General features: G+C 39.8%; 1 protein-coding gene across 1 annotated transcript in view; it reads left to right on the top strand.

The window, feature by feature from the left end:
* Positions 1-1061: 1061 nt before the first annotated feature.
* Positions 1062-21287, top strand: part of NLRC4 (NLR family CARD domain containing 4) — a gene marked incomplete at its 5' end in the record, with an annotated part of 47663 nt that continues 27437 nt past the window's right edge. The window contains 3 exons of the mRNA XM_082642990.1: positions 1062-1344; positions 17763-18023; positions 18888-20882. Coding sequence (XP_082499116.1) covers positions 1062-1344; positions 17763-18023; positions 18888-20882 — 2539 coding nt within the window. The remainder of the gene's footprint in view (positions 1345-17762; positions 18024-18887; positions 20883-21287) is intronic.

The raw sequence follows: 21287 nt of genomic DNA, 5'->3' as shown, positions 1-21287 counted from the left end.
TGGTTGGGAGGGGGATGACCCTACTCCCTAGCTTCCGGAGGCTTTCCTGTAGCATTCAGAAAGTCTGAAATTCCCAATCTTCTGTGAGGAGATGGAAGAAGCAGAGAGAGAGCCAGTGTGTAAGGCAGGGGTGGAAAACATGCATTCAAAGGCTGAGATGTAAACTGCTGACTTGGAGCAAGCGGAGGAAGGAGACATATCTTAGCAGTCTCCTGGCAGCGGGCAACCAGATGGGATCCACATTGGGAAACAGAAATTACACACCACTCGAGCCAAGTGTAACACTCAGGATGAATATACCAGCAACAAGTTCCATCATAGGAACTGAGCTGAGGAGAGGATTCTGATCCCCCTTACTGCTGGTAGAGGCAGAACTTAGACTACATCCCAGGAAGGAGAGAGGGAAAAGAAAAAGTCAACAGGAGTTTTAAGTTGGAATATGACTAAACTATAGACCTGGATAGACTGAGGGCTCATTGAACTGGAGAAACTGACCTCAAAATGAGTAGATTTGAATTCTCCCATCAACTTAAATGGAGGTTATATCAGACAGCAGCTTGATTTATAGAGAAATAAAGTTTGCATATTTTCACACCTGAGTTTATAACTGTGAAATTCATACACTAAATCAAAGGCAGTAGAATCATCATAGACTCACTCCAAAATATTTCCATTGTAAAAATGGACTGATTGGTTTGTGCTTTACCTAAAGGAATTATTATATGACTAATGGTGGAATATTAGTTAAGCCTTGGCCTAACAGTCTTCTGTATACTCTTGCTTAAATTTTTAAATCACCTGTGGTGGAGAAGTAATCACAAATTTTTTATAGGACACTAATCAAATTTACTTACCCAGATTCCTACTTGCCATCCCCTTACCACTCTTATTCAGAGAATCTTAAATTTGATAGAGATCAGAACTAATTCAACTTCCCACATAAAGCAAATACTAACCTCCCAAAGAATTCATGCCAATTAGCTGCTAAGACAATACTCAATGTGAAAAGGTACAACAGAACCCATTTCAGTGGGTTTAAGCAGGAAAGAACTTTATCGAGGATGTCAGGTAAATCACAGAATCTTCAGGAGGGTCCAGAGAACCAGGACTGGGAGGTTGTGCAAGCAAGAACAAGTGATTTCAGGGCTAGATTGCTCACTTGGCAACCCTACTGTCTCTGCCATTGGACACAGGCTCTGCAGGACACCAGAGCTGGAGCAACTGTGCTACTGCTTCCACAAGCTGGATATCTCTTCGCTATTTCACCAGGATGGCTTTCACATTGGCACCACGTTGGCTCCAAGTGCAGTCTCATATCGGCTTCCAATTGGCAGAACCCTGGGGGTAAGTATGCACTAACTTCAAGGGACGCTGTGAAAAAGGGTTTTTGGCTTCTGCTTTGGGAATGTGGGTTTCATAATTTGGGAAGCTCCCCAATTATTGGAAGGGTGTTTTAAAATTCAAGGAGAGCAAAAAGCATGACCAGTTACCCTAAAGCAGTGCATTTTATCTTTGGGAGTCTTTGGCATTTTGAATGAAATACTGATTCCTTGTAAATAACATTTATTTGTCATAAGCATCTGAAACTTGCTCCTTCTTCCCTATGCCACGCCCCTGCAGACATCTGAACACAGCTATTGAAACTCCTTAAAGTCTTTTTTCTTCTTGACAAATATCTCCAGCTATTTCAAATGTTAATTTTAGGACAGGATTTCAGTCACCTTGAAAATCAACAATCTGTCCTCCCACATTCAGTTTCTCTTACTAAAGCCTCTCTTATATTAGTGTATCTGAATTATTAGACAGGCCAATTGTAAGGAGTGAGGATGGGGAATTATAGATTTTTTAAAAAATATATTGGGCTTCCCTGGTGGCGCAGTGGTTGAGAGTCCGCCTGCCGATGCAGGGGACGTGGGTTCGTGCCCCGGTTCGGGAGGATCCCACATGCTGCGGAGCGCCTGGGCCCGTGAGCCACGGCCGCTGAGCCTGCGCATCCGGGTCCGGAGCCTGTGCTCCGCAACGGGAGAGGCCACAACAGTGAGAGGCCCACGTACCGCAAAAAAAAAATAAAATAAAATAAAATAAATATATATATATATATAATATATATATATATAAAGCTGAGAATAATAGATATGATATACCCCTACTTCCTAAAGGAAGTTACTCAAGAAGGTTTGACCCTCCTTATTAAGGCATACTAGGAAGTTGCCAAAAATGAATTGGCCCAATAGCTTCCCCTGCCACTGACTCTTTGGGCAGAAGGCTAGCAAAATTCTAGAACAATTATTAGAGTTAGGAGTTACAGGCCCCCAGGGAGAAAAGTATTGTGACTTTTCCCCTCCCTCCCCATTAAATTGAGAGTGAAAAGCATGAGTATCTATAAATGCTTAAAGTCACCAAATAGCACTCAGGTGGTACTTTCAGATACAGTAGCTCAGATGATGTTCAAACAATCCTGGAGCAAGCTGGGGATTGTTTTACTGCTAAGAAGCTTAAGCCACCATTTTACTGCTAAGAAGCTTAAGTGACTTCTTTTAGAAACAAGATGAAACTCACACTTGAAACCCACACTTGAACTCAGGTCTTTTGGCTCCAGAGCCCTAGGCATTTCCACTTTGCCACACTCCCAGGAGAGTAAAGGGTGGGAAGAGACTAGGTGGAAAAGCAAAAGACAAGGGACATAGCTCTTGGAACTTCTTCAAGATGCCAAGATTTCTAGTACGTTATCCATTCTAAATTCGTTGAAAACACCTGACTGCAAATCCATTTGCAAAGGAAAGTGATGGGGCCACATGGAGGATGTGCATGAATGAATGTGAATATAATTTTGCCACTTTTACCATGGTATTCTACAGCATTAGTCTCCTGCAGCTTCTGTAACAAAATACCATACACTGGATGGCTTAAAACAACAGAAATTTATTCTCTCACCTCTGGAGGCCAGATGTCCAAAATCAGCATCACTGGGCTGAAATCAAGTTGTAAGCAGGACCATACTCCCTCTGGAGGCTCAAGAGGAGAATCCATCCTTTGCCTCTTCTAGCTTCAGGTGGCTGCCCCCATTCCTTGACTCACAGCCACTCCAATCTCTACCTCCATGGTCACATTGTCTTCTCCTTTTCTATCTCTTTCAAATCTCCTTCTGCCTCTCTTTTATGTGGACACTTTTGACTGCACTTAGTGCTTACCCAGATAATCTAGGATTATCTCCCCATCTCAAGACCCTTAGTTTAATCACATCTATAAAGATACAATATTTACAGATTCCAGAGATTAAGACTTGATATATTTGTGTGGAGACTACAACCACATTTCTACACTTCCCCTTTCTATCCTGTTTTACATCAATTGTTACTACAAAAGTGATAGGTGTTCATTATAGAAAATCAGAATATATAGATAAACAAAAGAAAAAAATTTGAAATTACTCCCCAAAGATAAGTAGTATTTATATTGTTGGTGCCTATCTTTACAGTTTTTTCTCTGTGAACACACATTTACATATAGGTTTCACTAAAATTTCATATATCGAGCTGATGGCACAGCCCTTGATCTCACTTCGGAGACGCCCACCTCATAAGTTGGGAAACACTGTTGTTACTCCCATAGAAAACCCAGAATGTAGAAATTTATTTAGGGTAAAACTTAGGTATCCCTCTATGTCAGGTAAGTTAATGTCAGAATGCTCTTTTTGAGATAAGTTTTGTAACATAAAAAGTTTGTGATAGATTGTGCAAAGATGGGGAAAATGTATGCAAGAATGTCATTCTCAAGAGAACTCCTGGGAGATTTCTCCATTCTGGGAGCCGAGTGTGAACTGGTTCCTGGAGTTTGTGACCACAAGCTCTGAATGTGTGCGTGCATGTGGGAGCCTGTGGCTCTTCATAGTCAGGAGGATGCCCTGAGCACTGTCACTTGGGTGGACTGATAGTGGTGGTCCATTTGCTCTGTGCTCACCTTGCCGAGGACCCTGGTGACTAAGAGTATGCATTTGCTAGAAGTCTCCCGGGACCCGAGGTACAGCTGATAAGCATGACTTTGGCTGCTTTGCAATAAACTTTAACCAAACCAGCTTATTTCATTTCTTCCTCTTTCTCTCTCAGTTAATGACAAAAATTAACTCACACTAAGTGTTCAAAACACTTTGTTTTCATTTTAAGCTATAGAATAATAAACTAACAGCAGTAGGATTCATATGTTGTGAATAAACAGGGAACAAATGAGTAATTCCTTTCTTGTTGTGAATTTCCAGCTTTTGCATCTTTAAGCTCGTTTCACTTCTTTGCCCGGCTCCTTGTACTTACACTCATCTTCCCTTTTTGATCCCTTTTGAACACAGTTCAAACTGTGTCCAAACCATTCTTACTATGCTTTGAAAAAAAAAAAAAAGAAGAACTTGTCAGTGTTTGCCGTTTTCTTACAATCCTCTGCCACAGAATGAGACGTCAGATCTACAGGAACACCAGACTTTGGTGTGAAACAGAAAGCAAATGAAAAGAAACTTTATTTTAAAAGTGTCTTTTGATCCACCAAGAAGAGGGCAACTGGATTGTTCAACCAGGCACCGTGGGGAGAGAGAATGGGGTTTTAAGTAAGTTTTGGAATCTAATGTTAAAATTTGGTTTTAAAGTTTGTGTCTGGTGGGTATGAAAGCCTAACACTGAAGAATGCAGTTTTGCATGGCTGGCTGGACTTGCTTGCAGGGAGACTTTTAGGGGTGGTGAGTCTGGTCTGCTGGAGTTTCATCGGGTTCTTCAGAATTGATGTTTAAATGCATGTTAAGTCAGAGGGATGCATTTGTATTTACTGTGAGGGAAAGGACTTTGAAAACACTTTTTGGCTTTACAGAATGAAACCTACTGTCGTTAGTGAGACTGCTATTAGAGTTGCAGGAGGTCAGAGCTGAAAAGCCCTAGGGGCACTGCTCAGTCCATGCGCTCCCCTGAATTGCAAGAAACCTGATATCTGGACAGAGCAGTGACGGGAACCGCTGCTTACAGGACACCTATTATTGATAGGGTCTTTACAGACTTTATCTCAGTTACTCCTTACAACCCTGGAGGAGAGAGGTGGAAAATGTAGAGAGAAGTCAAGTGACTTGCTGTAGGTCACGCAGCTAATTGTCTACAGAATTAGGATAGAACCTCATCTCCTGTCACTGTTCTCTTAACAGTTCAGTGCCCTTCTACAATACTAATTGTGTTAGTCTGCTCGGGCTGCCATAATAAAATACCACAGACCGGGTGGCTTAAACAACAGAAAGTTATTTCCTCACAGTTCTGGAGGCCAGAAGTCCAAGGTCAGAGTGTTGGCAGGTTTGGCTTCTCCTGAGGCCGCTCTCCTTAGCTTGAAGACGGCTGCCTGCCCCCTGTGTCCTCCCATGATCTCTCCTCAAGGCGTGCATCTCTGGGGTCTCTCTCCGTGTGTCCAAATCTACTCTTCTTATAAGGAGACCAAGCAGATTGGATTAGGGCCCATCCTAAAGGCCTCATTTAACTTAATTACATCTTTAAAGGCCCCCATCTTTAGGTACAGTCACATTCTGAGCTATTGGGGGTTAGGGCTTCCATATATGGATTTCGGGGGGAACACAATTCAGCCAATAATATTAACAGTAACAATAATATGTGAGATTGCTGGAATCTATTGGAGATCTAAGAGCATTCTAGACTAGAGCCTTTTTACTAGAAAGGGAGACAGATAACACCCACTGACCATCGCTGTCCCAACTGCTCTCCTGTTTAATCTTCATAACAGTCCTAGGAGGTGGATATTATCCATGTCAGTGTTTCAGATAAAGAAATCAAGACTCAGAAAGGTAAAGGTACCCATCTAATAAGCTGCACAGTGAGGATTTGAATTCAGGACTGCAATGCCAAAGCTCACACACATTTTCCACTTCTGTGTGCTGCCTCTCTGCTCCCATTATATATAATTTTTCTCTCATTTCATCCATAAGTTGTAGGCATGGCTCCATAGACGTGGGTTTATGGGTCCTGAGTAAATTCAGTTCTCTAAGGAGCTCATGTAACCATGTTGAAGAAAATATCCATTTTTAGAATTAGTTCTAAATATTATTTACCAAAGCACAAATATAGGAAAAGGATTTCTTCCATGTAATTCAGTTATTCTCTGGACATCTTGCTTAAGGGTGGGACCTGGGGGGTGTTCAGAGCAATAGCCAGGGTCCAGGGGAGCAAACTGGTCAGAGCCTTATTCTTTATGCCAATGGGTAACAGAATAGACGACCCGAGCTTCGGACTACAGGCAGATTTTCTTCTTGAGAGCGACAAATAAGTAGTTGACTATCTCTGAGTAGGTTTCCTGATGTAGTCACAGATTTCTCTGTGGGTAGGAAGACTATTCAGTATCCAAACTGAATATGAATTTTTAGCATCTTCAGAATCAGCTGAGATTCCTGCCTGATGATCCACGTAAAGTTTTAGTTAATCATTTTAAAGGACGAAGTGACTGGATGGCTAACTCTGGGACTAGTTTATTCTCTTTACATGTGAATATAAAAAACTTCTTGGCCCCTTCCTCTATCTTCTTCCTCTTTTTTCTGTTCTCACTTAAACTCTAACCTAGTCAGTGGAGGACTGATTCCTCCCAGACCCACCCTTTTTTTTCTGGGAGGTGTCTAGGAAGGGAGGGAAGAAACTACAGTAGCTGCTATCCTTTCTGTGTGCCGGTCACTATCCCTTGGTTGAGGACTCCCAGCCTGTCAGGGCTAGAGCTGGAATTTGAACTCAGTCCTGGCATGAAAATAGGCCCTTGCTCACACTCATGAGTTGTCTCAATCCGTGTTTTCAGGCTCTTTCCCCCATGGCTCCTTCCCTATGCTGCTTCCTCTGCCAAGAAATAGCCTTTCCCCTTTACTGCCTGGTGAACTTTGGTTTCCTTTAAGAACAATTCAAAAGTCACCTCTTACAGGCAGAATTGAATCCCTCCATGGGATCCCCCCTACAACACTGACCTTCAAACTTTTACTGACTTCAACTCACAATAAGAAGTAAGACATCACTACCCAGTACCAGGATATACAAATCACTGAAATGAAACTTTCCTGAAAAAATACAGTACATTCTGATAGTTTTAATTCTATTTCATTTTTTAAATTATTCGAATTGTAACACACTTCAGTTGATATCATGACCTGCTAATGAGTTCACTAGTTTGAAAAACTGCCCTCAAAGAAACTCTTTCTTCCTTTGACAGCTTTTCTTGCTTCTCTCATCTCTGAGGGTCTCAGATCCTCTGGCTCCTTACACATAGACACTGGGGCCCAGTTCTTTGGTGCCCCATCCATTAGCCATCTAAGTTCCATTTTAATCTCATTTATTTGTCCAGTGATGAAAAGTTTGGCCCTAAGAGCATGACTATTTGTATCTTAGCTGGGTGTACCTAGCATATTTGACATTTAAACAAATCATTTTGTACAACTCCCTCCTTCATATAATTTAATTTTCAATAATAGCCATACAACAAGATTAATGATAGTAATGGCCAAAAAGGAAACTCAGACAGTGACAATTAATTTAATGTGGTAAAACACATGTAACATGAAATTTACCATCTTAACCATTTTTTAAAAATTAGACATTGGATTTTATTTTACTTATTTGTTTATTTTTTTGGCTCGGCCACACGGCTTGCAGGATCTTAGTTCCCTAAACCCATGCCCTCTGCTGTGGAAGCGTGGAGTCTTAACCACTGGACCGCCAGGAAACTCCCCCATCTTAATCATTTTTAAGTGTACAGTTCAGTAGCGGTTATGTATATTCACACTGTTGTACAATCTCCAGAACTTTTGTGTATTGCAAAATTGAAACTGTATCTGTTAAGCAACAATTCTCCATTTTCCCCCCCCACAGCCCCTGGCAACTACCATTCTACTTTCTGTTTCTATGAATTTGGCTACTCTAGATATTTCACATAAGTTAAAGCATACAGTTTTCATCTTTTTATGACTAGTTATTTCACTTAGCATCATGTCCTCAAGTTTCATCCATACTGCCGCTTGTGACAGGATTGCCTTCCTTTCCTTGCAACAGGATAATCTTTAGGTACATCCATGTTGCTGCAAATGGCATTATTTCATTCTTTTTTATGTCTGAGTAATATTCCATTTTATATATGTACCACATCTTCTTTATCCATTAATCTGTCAATTGACGTTTAGTTCACTTCCATGTCTTGGCTATTGTGAATAGTGCTGCTGTGAACACTGGGGTGCACGTATCTTTTCAAATTAGCATTTTCTCTGGATATATGCCCAGGAGTGGGATTGCTGGAGGATTTCCTTCCTTTTTAAGGCTCAATAATATTCCATTTTGTGTTTATACCACATTTTGTTTATCCATTCATCCATCAATTAACACATGGGTTGCTTCTGTCTCTTGGCTATCATAATATAATATTGCTATGAATATGGGTGTACAACTTTCAATGAGACCTTGCTTTCATTTTTTTTGGATATATACCCAGTGGAATTGCTAGATCATATAGTGATTCTATTTTTAATTTTCTGAAGAACCACCATACTGTTTTCCATTACAGCTGCACCATTTTACGTTCCTACCAAAGTGCACAAGGGTTCCAATTTCTCCATATCCTTACCAACACTTGTTATTTTCTGTTTTTGTTTTCATTTTTAATAGTAGCAGTTCTAATAGGTTCAAGTGGTATCTCATTTTGGTTTTGATTTGCATTTCCCTAGTGATTAGTGATATTGAGCATCTTTTCATATGCTTTTTGGCCATTTGTATATCTTCTTTGAAGAAATGTCTATTCAAGTTCTTTGCCCATTTTTTAATCCTGTTGTTGTTTTAGTAGTGACAGTTTTCTTTTATTGAATTTTGTGTATGTAATCGTGGCAGTAAAAACATACAAACAGAGTAAATATTGAGGTACAAAAAAAGGAAAAACCTATATCAACATATCAGTCCAGGATAGTAATGAATAATAAAATCCCTTCTCAAGCCTTACCTTCTGTACCTTTGTCAATGACTTTAGCAAATTGATCATTTTGTGTATTTGTGTTCAATGGAGTCTTGCCAGAATTGTTAATATATCTTTGATCATAGTTGAATGAAGAACACTTCTTTAAAATTTTAATTTCAAAAAGTTTTTTTCACTTAGGTTGAATGGAATATTATTCAGCCATAAAAAGAAACGTAATTGAGTTATTTGTAGTGAGGTGGATGGACCTAGAGTCTCTCATACAGAGTGAAGTAAGTCAGAAAGAGAAAAACAAATACCTTATTCTAACACATATATATGGAGTCTAAGGGAAAAAAAATGGTCATGAAGAACCTAGGGGTAAGAGGGGAATAAAGACACAGACCTACTAGAGAATGGACTTGAGGATATGGGGAGGGGCAAGGGTAAGCTGTGACAAAGCGAGAGAGTGGCATGGACATATATACACTACCAAACGTAAAATAGATAGCTAGTGGGAAGCAGCCTCATAGCACAGGGAGATCAGCTTGGTGCTTTGTGACCACCTAGAGGGGTGGGATAGGGAGGGTGGGAGGGAGGGAGACACAAGAGGGAAGGGATGGGGGAACAGATGTATATGTATGACTGATTCAGTTTGTTATAAAGCAGAAACTAATACACCATTGTAAAGCAATTATACTCCAATAAAGATGTTAAAAAAAGTTTTTTTCACATGAAGCAACAGAAAAAAAATCTTATTGAAAGTCTTAAACATGATAGTAGGTTTAGCAGAAATTCATAAATATTCTATTTCACATTATGTTCCAGAACTTGAAATAGTGTCCATGCTCTTGTTTCTTTGGTATTGATTGTAATGGCTCTTAAATGTCTCTGTAGTAAAATAAATAAATAAAATAGTCCTCCTCCTAGAGGAGGCTGGAGCTGGGTATTTCCCTTCCCCCAGGTCAGCTAAGCTCTGTTAATATCTCAGTAGGTGAGGCTCTGGTAAAATAATTGATGTTGAGGGCAGGACTTTTTAGGAAGAATAGAATGCTCTGGGCATAATTCAAAATGGCTACTTTTCCCCTCCCTTTACTGGAAGCAAGAGATTTTTCTCTGATCTACACTATAAGAACCTGGTAGTGCTCCTGGAGGTAAAACTCACAAAAGCATAGGGACTTTGCTAAGACTGGATCCTCTTGGAGTTTTTAACTCACAGACTTGTCCACACTGATCCTCTAGAAATTCATCAATTACAGTTTAGGGTTTCCTACCTGGTTATGAGATCCTCTGAGGTTTCTGCTCCAGTAAGTTTGCAATTCTGTATCTGCCTGACTGCGTCTTCAATTTTGCGGTAGCAGTTTGCCCTACCTCAATTCTCTGATAGATCTAAGAAGAGTTGTTCATGTTCAGTTTATTCAGCTTTTAACTTGACATTAGGATGGAGTAATGACTTCTTTACATGCCCGGCCAGAAAGCAGAAGGCAAAAAATCTTCTTTTAAAAACAGAAATTAATAAACTAATTTTAAAATTTATATGTAAATGTCCATCGACAGAGGAATGGATAAAGAAGATGTGGTACTTATATACAATGGAATATTACCCCACCATAAAAAAGAATGAAATAATGCCATTTACAGCAACATGGATGGATCTAGAGATTATCATAGTAAATGAAGTAAGTCAGACAGAGAAAGACAAACATCGTATGATATCACTCATATGTGGAATCTAATTTTTTTTTATTGGAGTATAATTGCTTTACAATGTTGTGTTAGTTTCTGCTGTACAATGAAGTGAATCAGCTATATGTATACCTATATCCCCTCCCTCGTGGACCTCCCTCCCCACCCCCATCCCACCCATCTAGGAAGTCACAGAGCACCGAGTTGAGCTTCCTGTGCTTTATAGAATGTTCCCGCTAGCTATCTATTTTACACATGGTAGTGTATATATGTCAATCCTAATCTCCCAATTCGTCCCACCCTCCCCTTTCCCTGCCGTGTCCCCATGTCCGTTCTCTAATTTTTAAAAAAAGATACAGATGAACTTATTTACAAAACAGAAACTGACTTACAGATATCAGAAACAAACTTATGGTTACCAAAGGGGAAACGTTGTAGGGGAAGGATAAACCAGGAGCATGGGATGTACACACACACACTACTATATATAAGACAGATAACCAACAAGGACCCACTGTATAGCACAGGGAACTCTACTTAGTATTCTGTGATAAGCTATAAGAGAAAAGAATCTAAAAAAGAATGAATATATGTACATGTATAACTAAATCACTTAGCTGTACACCTGAAATTAACACAACATTGTAAATCAACTATACTCCAATAAAATTAAAATATTTAAAAAATAAATAAAATGTGATTCCAGAGGACAGGCAGCAGTCCCGGTGTTCTGTGTCTTGCACAGCCCTACTGCCCTGAGAAACAGAAATTATATAACTTGTTTTCAATTGTGCAGACTGGGGAGGATTCACATGTTCGGTTTGGTGAACTTCCAGGAAATAATTTTAAGTGTTTATCTAAAGTTTATTCAAACTTTCTTGATCTAGAAGTTAGACAGGAAACCTAGCAGAGAATTGAAATACACCAGGCTCTGAGGAGAGAGAACTCTAAATGTTGGCAGAAGGGTTGAACTGTGACACTCTGTGGCATTCATACCTCGGAAAGCAGGAGGTTCGATTCTAGGGCTTATGTGATTTAGAAGCTGCATCAATATTAATGTTTGCCACCATTTCCTGTTGTTCATTGTGCTGGTTGCTTTTGCTGTGTAATAAACTGCCCTAATACGTCATGCTAAAAAATAAATAAATTAATTAATTTAATTAAATAAAGGGAATTTCCTGGCGGTCCAGTGGTTAGAACTCTGTGCTTTCACTGCTGAGGGCTGGGGTTCAATCCCTGGTCAGGGAACTAAAATCCCACAAGCTGTGTGGTATGGCCAAAAATAAATAAAATTAAATTAAGTTAAATAAAAATAAAATAAAATTTATATGGGAATGCAAACAATTCTCAAAAAGAACAAAACTGAAGGATTTACACTACTCTATTTCAAGGCTTATTATAAGGATACGGTAATCAAGACAGTGTGATATTGGCCTAAGGACAGGCATAAATCAGTGGAAGAGAATAGAGTCCAGAAATATGTTCACAAGTTCAGTGGGTAAAAGATATTCTTTTCAACCAATCATGATGGAAAAACGGTACATCCCTATGGAAAAAAAGTGAACCTCAACTCCTTATCTCACATCATAAACAAAAAAGTATCTCAAAATGGATCAATGACCTAAATGTAAAAGCTAATATTATAAAACCTCTAAAAGAAAACTTAGGTGAAAATCTTTGTGGCTCAGGGTAACAATGATTTTGTCAAGAGGACACAAATAGCATGAATCAAAGAAGAAAACATTAATAAGTTGAGCTTCATAAAAATAAAAATGTTTTGCTTTTCAAAAGACGCAAAGAAAAAAAGGCAAACCATTGTATTAATCATGTTTTTTATTTTCTATATTTTATGATGCTTTGATACCTTGGGGGCTTTGCTGGCCAAAAGAGACTGCCCATACCAAGGCTAGCTAATTCCTAGGGATAGCAAAAAACTTGCCTGTGAGTGTGCCTTTCATATGCAAAAAAATGAATCCAAAGACCGTATCTTCAACCACCAACTTTATCAAACTCTCACACATCAAGCCAATATTTCCCCTGCCCTAAATCACTCCCAGGCCACCCTTATAGCCCAGAGTCTACTGAAATTATTCAAACTATCCAATCCTAAACTTGCTCAACTTGCCTACCCTGCATCACCTGTTTCTTCCTGTGAAAACTGTATAGAGGCTCTGGGCTAAGCTTTCTCCTTTGCTCCTTCTGCCTCCGGATCAACTCTGGTACTTCCCCATGAGGCCCCATGTGGTCCTGTGTGGCACGGCAGGCCCTCCTTCTCTTGCGAATCATAATAAAACATTTTTCATTGGCATTGACGTCTTCATTTTGTCACTCAGTTATCTCTGTAAATTAAATCCTAGGCACAATCAAAACAACCACAGATGAGTAAAAAATATTTATAATACATGTATTTGACAAAAAATTTGTATTCAGAATCTATGAAGAACTCTTGAAAGTCAATAATAAAAAGACAACCCAATTTGTAAAATGGGCAAAAGATTTGTACAGATACTTCACAAAAGGTTTATGAATAAACAATAAAGTACATGAAAAGATGCTCAACATCACTAGTCATCAAGAAATGAAAATTGATATTACAAAATGAGATAACACTACCCATTCATTAGAATGGCTAAAATTAAAAAGACGGATAATGCCAAGTGCTGCTGAGGATTTGGAACCACTGGAACTGTTGATTTTATCTCCTGGTAAGCATGTAAAATGGTATGACCACTTTGAAAAACAATTTGGTACCGTCTATAAAATTAACATACACTCACCATATGACCTAGAAATTCCACTTCTAGATTCTCACCCAATAGAAATGAAAACGTATGTCCACAAAGGAATGTTGATAGAAGCTTCATTCATGATAGCCAAAAACTGGACACAAACAAAATGTCCATCAACAGGAGAATTAATAGGTAAATTGATCTGTTCCTACAATGGAATACTGCTCAGCCATTAAAAACGACTGAACTACCAATTCCTGCAAACAGCAAGGAGAATCTCAACAGCATGATACTAAGTGAAAGGAGCCAGACACAAGAGTACCCCCTACATTTGTCCATTTACATGAATTTCTAGAACAGGCAAAAGTAATTTATAGTTAAAGAAATCCGATCAGTGGTTACTTTGATGGGGACTAGGAGGAATGAATTATAAAGGGGCACAAGGGAACTTTCTGCAGTGATGGGAATATTCTAAATCTTGACTGGGGTATTACTGACTTGGGTGTGTACACTTGTCAAAGCTCCTTGTATTTTATTGCATGTAAGTTTTACATCAATGAAATTGATTTTTAAAATAAGGCAGTTTACTACTTAACTGATATAGAAAGGTCTCAAAAATATACTAAATGAAAAAAAACCATGTCAAACATTATGTATAGTGCGTCCTTTTTGGTGTGGGAAAAATAAATAAATACAAAAGTGACAATGGTTGCTGTCCTGATAGTTTCTGTTTTGTTAGTTTTACAGAATGAGGAGCCATTTTACAGAAAGAAGAGGACAGTATTGGAGTCATCTTTGACTTCTCCATTTGGAACTAATATTGTCTATTGAGATATAGAAAGCTGGAAAGCTTTTATTCAGAACAAGTAAGTATACTAGAAATCAAATCTGCGTGATTGTAGAGTGTGTTTCCAAATACGGGTGATATTGAGCAGAAAATCAATTCATGCCTTCCTCTGATCAGTTATACTGATATATGGAATGCCCATCAAATATTTTTCTGTGGTTCTGAGAATTCAGTTATAAACATGGTGGCCCGTGTTAAATGGCAGAACCACAGATAAGCTAGGACTTTCACAGAGAGTGATCGTTTTAAAATATTGGTCCCCTGACGTCATGGGAGGCTAGATCCTGGGTTTGAAAGATGGCTTCTGGGAATTTCCTGTTTCCTGGTACATTGTCACATACTTTGAAAGGTTTTGTTATTAGTAATCAGTTCTAAATAATTTGGGACTTATGTGAGATAAAACACATACATTGTCCTAAAACCTCAGGAAAATCTGAAATAATATACAAATTTGGGGGATACTGATTTGTTTAAGGAACATTAAATAAAAGGTACCATGTTCAAGGTCTAGGTTGCATGTTTAACTCTTGCAAGAATGTGATCCTAGATGACTAAGAATATAAGCCCAAACTATCCAATAGGTCTTTTGTTTGTTTGTTTGTTTGTGTTTTTTACTATTCCAAACACTTTATTTTTTAAAAATTTTTATTGGAGTGTAGTTGATTTGCAATGTTGTGTTGGTTTCTGCTGTACGGCAAGGTAAATCAGTTATACGTATACATATATCACCCCAATGTTCATTGCAGCACTATCCAATAGTTCTAATGGTAAATGCTTTCTCACCACTTTTTCATCATGGTGAGGTTTTTCATTTTAATCTGTACCAAATTCATTTATTCAACAAACGTTACTTAATTAACCACAGTTCTAGGCCCTGGGGGTATAATATCAAAACAAAGCATGCTTTTTGTTCTCACAGCGCTTACAATATGGTGTATATTTGCGAGTGTAATTCAGGAATGGAGGGTACAGGGAGAAGGTGGAATAAGGGTAAAATAGACAATAAACAATATTTATGTGAAAAATGATAACACAAATAAAATATAAATAATTGGTAGGTGCAAAATGACATCTCATTATGTTAATTGTGTTTTTATTTCTGTGGGTGTTTCCAGAACACATCTCCTATTTGTAACAGTAATTGAATAAAGACGCTATTCTTTCTGATCTCTTTGTCAGTCCTGAAGATGCACTCAGGAAGAATATTACATGATCTATCTTTTCATCAAGTCAGCAATTCAAATCTGAGTCCCTTCAGAAGAAGGAAAGTTCAGCTCTGTTCCACTAGAAATTATCTCCTGTTGGAATTTTCTTATATGCTGAGAATATTGTAATACATTAAGATTTTATTCAAGAATCAAAAAAGTACATTTATATTTCCTATATTACCTGAAAGGGTTTTTCCCCTTAGTCCAATTTGTTGCCCCTAATTTCTTCAATGATATGTCTATTTTTTTGCCTATTGAACATGAATGTTCTTTTATACAAGCTTCCTTTTCATTAAACTCTCTGGTTTTTATGGTTGAAAAGAAAAAAATATTGGTCTCCTGCCATCACCTACTCGGGCTTACCCTCCTGGTCAGACAGCAGAGAGATCTGTCAAGATCATTGTGAAGAAACATGGAGTAGATCTAAGTGGTGACCAAAATGTAACTCTTTCCACTTTGATGACTGGGTGTAGACTATGCTATCCAGTGCAGTTACTAGTAAGTAGTTATATGTGTCTATTTAATGTGAATTTAAATAAACAAAAACTAAATAAAATTTAAAATTCAGTCGCACAGTAATTTAAATAAAAACTAAATAAAATTTAAAATTCAGTCACACAGTCACGCTAGCCACATTTCAAGTGCTCAATAGCCACATGTGACTAATGGCTCCACTACTGGACAGAGCAAATATAGAACATGTTTATCATCTCAGAAAATTCTAGTGTACAGCACTAGTCTAAACAGAGGTATTCTGCTAAGAATGAATACTGAATGAATAAAGAGCATGGTTTTCACTTAACTACTTGATAAGAGAAGAGTATGGTAGTCCACACTCAGGGAGATACCATGGCTAGTAATAAGAACATCTTACAGTTACATAGCAGCACACTTTTCAAATTTTAAAATATTTTTATGTCTGTGCCTTATGTGACTTTATTCAGTCTTTTTCATGAGCCTTTTAAGGAGTTAAAGTATCAATATCTTAATTTTACAGCTGAAGAAATGTCACCTCCAAAAGGCTAGTCCTGTGATCTTGCGGTGGTCTCTAGGCCTTTCTAAGTGACTAGAATCAGACTTAGAGGTTGTCTCCATAGGGAGGATTTAGAAGCCAAGAAAAGAGATGAGACCCCAGAGGGAGAGAGAGAGAGACTCGCTGACCGGCCATGTAGACAGGGATGTGGTAACATTCCAGCTGAGGTTAGCAGTAGAGATCTGCATGGGACAGAGAGAAAGGGGACCTGGGGTAGGATCCTGGGGGTCTGAGTGCCTGATGGTGTAATTCAGACCAGAGATGCCTCAGGGTCTTTGGGAGGAGATATCCATTTGGATGAGTCAAGAAAGATTTGAAAACCAGGAGCAGCCTAGCCCAAGAGGAAAAGTAGTGCAGACAGTGTCTGAGAGTACAATACCAGGGAGGCACTTCTCCGAGCTGGCATGGACTGCCTGGGAGAGTTAGATCTTGGCAAGGCAGACACAGAAACGAGACAGCTTCGTCAGGGAACCTCACTGTGAGAGGTGAGAGAGCTTAAACTGAATACAGATGACTATTTTGCAGTGATACTCTTCAGAAAATACCAAATTCAATGGGAGATAAAATGTGCTACTCCTTTGAGTGTTGACAGCAGAATAATGGCTAAAAATAGTAGCTAACATTTATTGAGCTATTACTTTGTATGAAATACTATACATGAGTTCTCATTACAACTTCATAAGTAAAATACTGTTCTCAACTCCATTGTACAGACAAGGAACCAGTGGTGTACTACAGCTGGTTCTTACTGTTTTGTGAGAACTCACTGTTGAATTTTTATGATTTTTGTTAGCCAGTTGACATACATTGTTAGCTTGAATTTGGCCTCAGTGGGAATGTTTATAACATGCAGATTGGTACGTGCTATGAATTCAGGCCTTTACCCCCAGAGAGGCAGTGTGTTCAACATTTAGCAGCACAGCATTGAAATAGGCTCAAAGAGGTTTAGCAACTTGCCAAGGTTATACAGATGGTAGCAAATTGCAGATCGTACGCCAGTCTCCCTACTTGAAAGCGCATCGTCTTACCCCTATTACCTTAGTGGGGTCGCTTTTATATCAAGGACAAGATTGCTCACTTTACTTTGTTATCAAAGAAAAAACGTCTTGCTCACCAAGGACTCTGGGGTTAGGAATGAGGGTCTTTACAGAGCTTTTCTTGAGGGCCTGGAATTCAAGCATTTGGCATCTCCATAACTCAAGATAGGTCCAAAGGAAAAAAAAAAAAGCATGAACCTAATGCCCTGGCAACATAATGCTGATATGCACATTTTGTATAAATGAATAAATATGTATATTTCTCCCCCATCCCCTCAGTGAATTTCATAAAGGAGAACAGTCAAATTCTCATTCAAAGGATGGGAGTGACTGTTATAAAGCAAATTTCGGATGAGCTATTTGTATGGAATGTTCTGAATCACGAAGAAGTAAACATCATTTGCTGTGAGAAGGTCGAGCAGGATGCTGCGAGAGGGATCATTCACATGATTTTGAAGAAGGGTTCAGAAGCCTGTAACCTCTTCCTTAAATCCCTTGAAAAGTGGAACTACCCTCTGTTTCAGGACTTGCATGGACTTAGTAAGTATCAGTTTGCTTTTAGCTGTTCTACAAATAGAATAAATCATGAAGAAGATCCATAATCCCCATGACAGAGCCTCTGCTCTCCTCCCTCCAGTGCTCTCATATCACTGGGCACTGGGCTTTGGTTAGGTTGAGGAAAAGCTCAGACACTCTCAGGAAAACAAAACAAAACAAAAAACTCCCACTAGGTCACTTGATGGTGACGCCAAATAAGTAACTCCAGGGTAAGGGAATAAATGATTTAGCATAGTCTGACTTCAGAATCAAACTGGACAATGAAGGCACTTAAGAAGTCAATGCAGCAGTGCAATAGTAGTTTACAACATTCCTTAGTCTGATGAGGACCATCTGTGGACAAGGGGCCCCCAGACTACCTACTCTGTAATCCAAGCACCATGGTAAAGAGAGCCTGACTGACTAAAGATGCATGATTCTGCTTTTCATGAAATATTAATTTAGTTTTTCTTTCTTTAAATTAGTCAATTATTTCCTGACAGATTTTAATCAAGGTTAAGGCTTGATTGGCTGAAAGTTACCCCTGACCATCATTCTCAACCGTATCCCCACTATTCTCATGCACTTTCCTTAACCCAAACACCGGCTCCTCTCCTTTCCAGTCAGCTGCTACAAAATTTGGTGGTGGAAAGGAAGAAACAAGGCAAAAGGGCAAGTAGGGTAAAGGGTAACAGGGAAAAGCAGGAGTAAATATCTGGAACCCTTTCTGCCAGCTCAGAACTGGGGAAGGAAATGAAAGTCACCAAGGGAAGATTCTCAGCCTCACTCCTCCTTCCTCCTCCTGAACTCTAGTTTCTGGGGAGACACAGAATTGGATCCTGTTCAACTTCACCTCTTCTCTAACAGGTCTTTTTCATCAGATGTCAGAAGAAGACTTAGATGGTTTGGCTCAGGATTTAAAGGACTTATACCATACCCCATCTTTTCTGAACTACTATCCACTGGGTGAAGATATTGACATTATTTTTAATTTGAAAAGCACCTTCACAGAACCGGTTCTATGGAGGAAGGACCAACACCATCACCGTCTGGAGCAGCTGACCCTGAGTGGCCTGCTGGACACTCTTCAGAGCCCCTGCATCATCGAAGGGGAATCGGGCAAAGGGAAGTCCACTCTGCTGCAGCGAATCGCCATGCTCTGGGCCTCTGGAGACTGCCAGGCTCTGACCAAGTTCAAATTAGTTTTATTTCTCCGTCTGAGCAGAGCCCAGGGTGGACTCTTCGAAACCCTGTGTGACCAACTCTTGGATATACCTGACACAATCAGGAAGCAGACTTTCATGGCCATGCTACTGAAGCTACGGCAGAGGGTTCTTTTTCTCCTTGATGGCTACAATGAATTCAAGGCCCAGAACTGCCCAGAAATCGAAGCCCTAATAAAGGAAAACCACCGCTTCAAGAATATGGTCATCGTCACCACCACCACGGAGTGCCTGAGGTACATCAGGCAGTTTGGTGCGCTGATTACCGAGGTGGGGGACATGACTGAGGACAGTGCCCAGGCTCTCATCCGGGAAGTGCTGATAAAGGAGCTTGCTGAAGGCTTGTTGCTCCAAATTCAGAAATCCAGGTGCTTGAGGAATCTGATGAAGACCCCTCTCTTTGTGGTCATCACTTGTGCAATCCAGATGGGGAAAAGTGAGTTCCACTCTAACACACAAACCACACTGTTCTGTGCCTTCTACGATCTGCTAGTAAATAAAAACAAGCACAAACGTAAAGGGGTGGCTCCAAGTGAGGTCACTCGGAGCCTGGACCACTGTGGAGACCTAGCTCTGGAGGGCATGTTCTCCCACAGGTTTGATTTTGAATGGGACGACTTGTCCAGTGTGAATGAGGATGTCCTGCTGACAACGGGACTCCTCTGTAAATACACAGCTCAACGGTTCAAGCCGAAGTATAAATTCTTTCATAAATCATTCCAGGAGTACACAGCAGGACGCAGACTCAGCAGTTTATTGACGTCTGAAGAGCCAGCAGAGGTGACCAAGGGGAATGGTCACTTGCAGAAAATGGTTTCCATTTCAGACATTACATCCAAGTACAGCAACCTGCTCCTGTATACGTGTGGGTCATCTGCCGAAGCCACCCGGACTGTTCTGAAACACCTGGCATCAGTGTATCAACATGGCAGCCTCGGTGGGCTTTTCGTCACCAAGAGGCCTCTCTGGAGGCAGGAATCTATGCAAAACGTGAAAAGCACCACTGTGCAAGAAATTCTGAAAGCCATAAACATCAACTCCTTTACAGAGTGTGGCATCAATTTATTCTGTGAGAGTATATCCACATCAAACCTGAGAGAAGAATTTGAAGCTTTCTTTCATGGTAAAAGCCTACACATCAACTCAGAGAACATCCCTGATTACTTATTTGACTTCTTTGAAAACTTGCCTAATTGTGCAAGTGCTCTGGACTTTGTTAAACTAGACCTGTATGGGGGAGCTGTGGCTTCGCAGGATAAGACCGCAGAAGACGCAAGCAGGATCCACATGCAAGAGTCCTCAGGAACCTACATTCCCAGCAGGGCTGTGTCTTTGTTCTTCAACTGGAAGCAGGAATTCAAGACATTGGAGGTCACACTCCGGGATTTCTGCAAGCTGAATAAGCAAGATATCAAATACCTGGGGAAAATATTCAGCTCTGCTATAAGCCTCAGGTTGTCCATTAAGAGATGTGCCGGCGTGGCTGGAAGCCTCAGTTCGGTCCTCAGCACCTGTAAGAACATTCACTCCATCAAAGTGGAAGCCAGTCCCCTCACCTTAGAAGACGAGCGGCATATCACATCTGTGACAAACCTGCACACCTTAAGTATTCACAACCTAGAGACTCAACAGCTACCAGGTATTGTAAACATCAGCAGTTTACGCTATAATCAAACCTGGCTAGTTACTGTGGAAATATTAGATATTATTTGTTTTGCTTGAAATTTTCTAATAGTTTCTACTAGTGTCAGGACTTGGAAGGGAAGTGGAAGGGCTTGGGAGAGACTTCCATGTCGGGGGAAGGCTGTCAGATTGGGAGGCCCTAGGAAGGATTCCCAGAGCTGAAGCTCTGTAGTCTGACTGAATAGCTATGTAGTATATATACGGTAAAGTGTGTGTTTCTATGTTTGTCTGTGTTTGTATATAGTAGGTTAAGCTTGTCTTCTGTGAACCCTCCCTCTTGTCAGCATCTCTGTCTTGACCCAACGTTCACTGCTTTCCTGCCAAGTAGCACCCCTCCTTCTTTGAAGTCTGGGAGGAAATC

The sequence above is a fragment of the Mesoplodon mirus genome (assembly GCF_964341445.2).
Source record: "Mesoplodon mirus genome assembly, chromosome: 14".
NCBI classification, from domain to species: Eukaryota; Metazoa; Chordata; class Mammalia; order Artiodactyla; family Ziphiidae; genus Mesoplodon; species Mesoplodon mirus.
The sequence above is the reverse complement of the archived record's forward strand: the minus strand, read 5'-3'. Positions and strand labels throughout refer to the sequence as shown.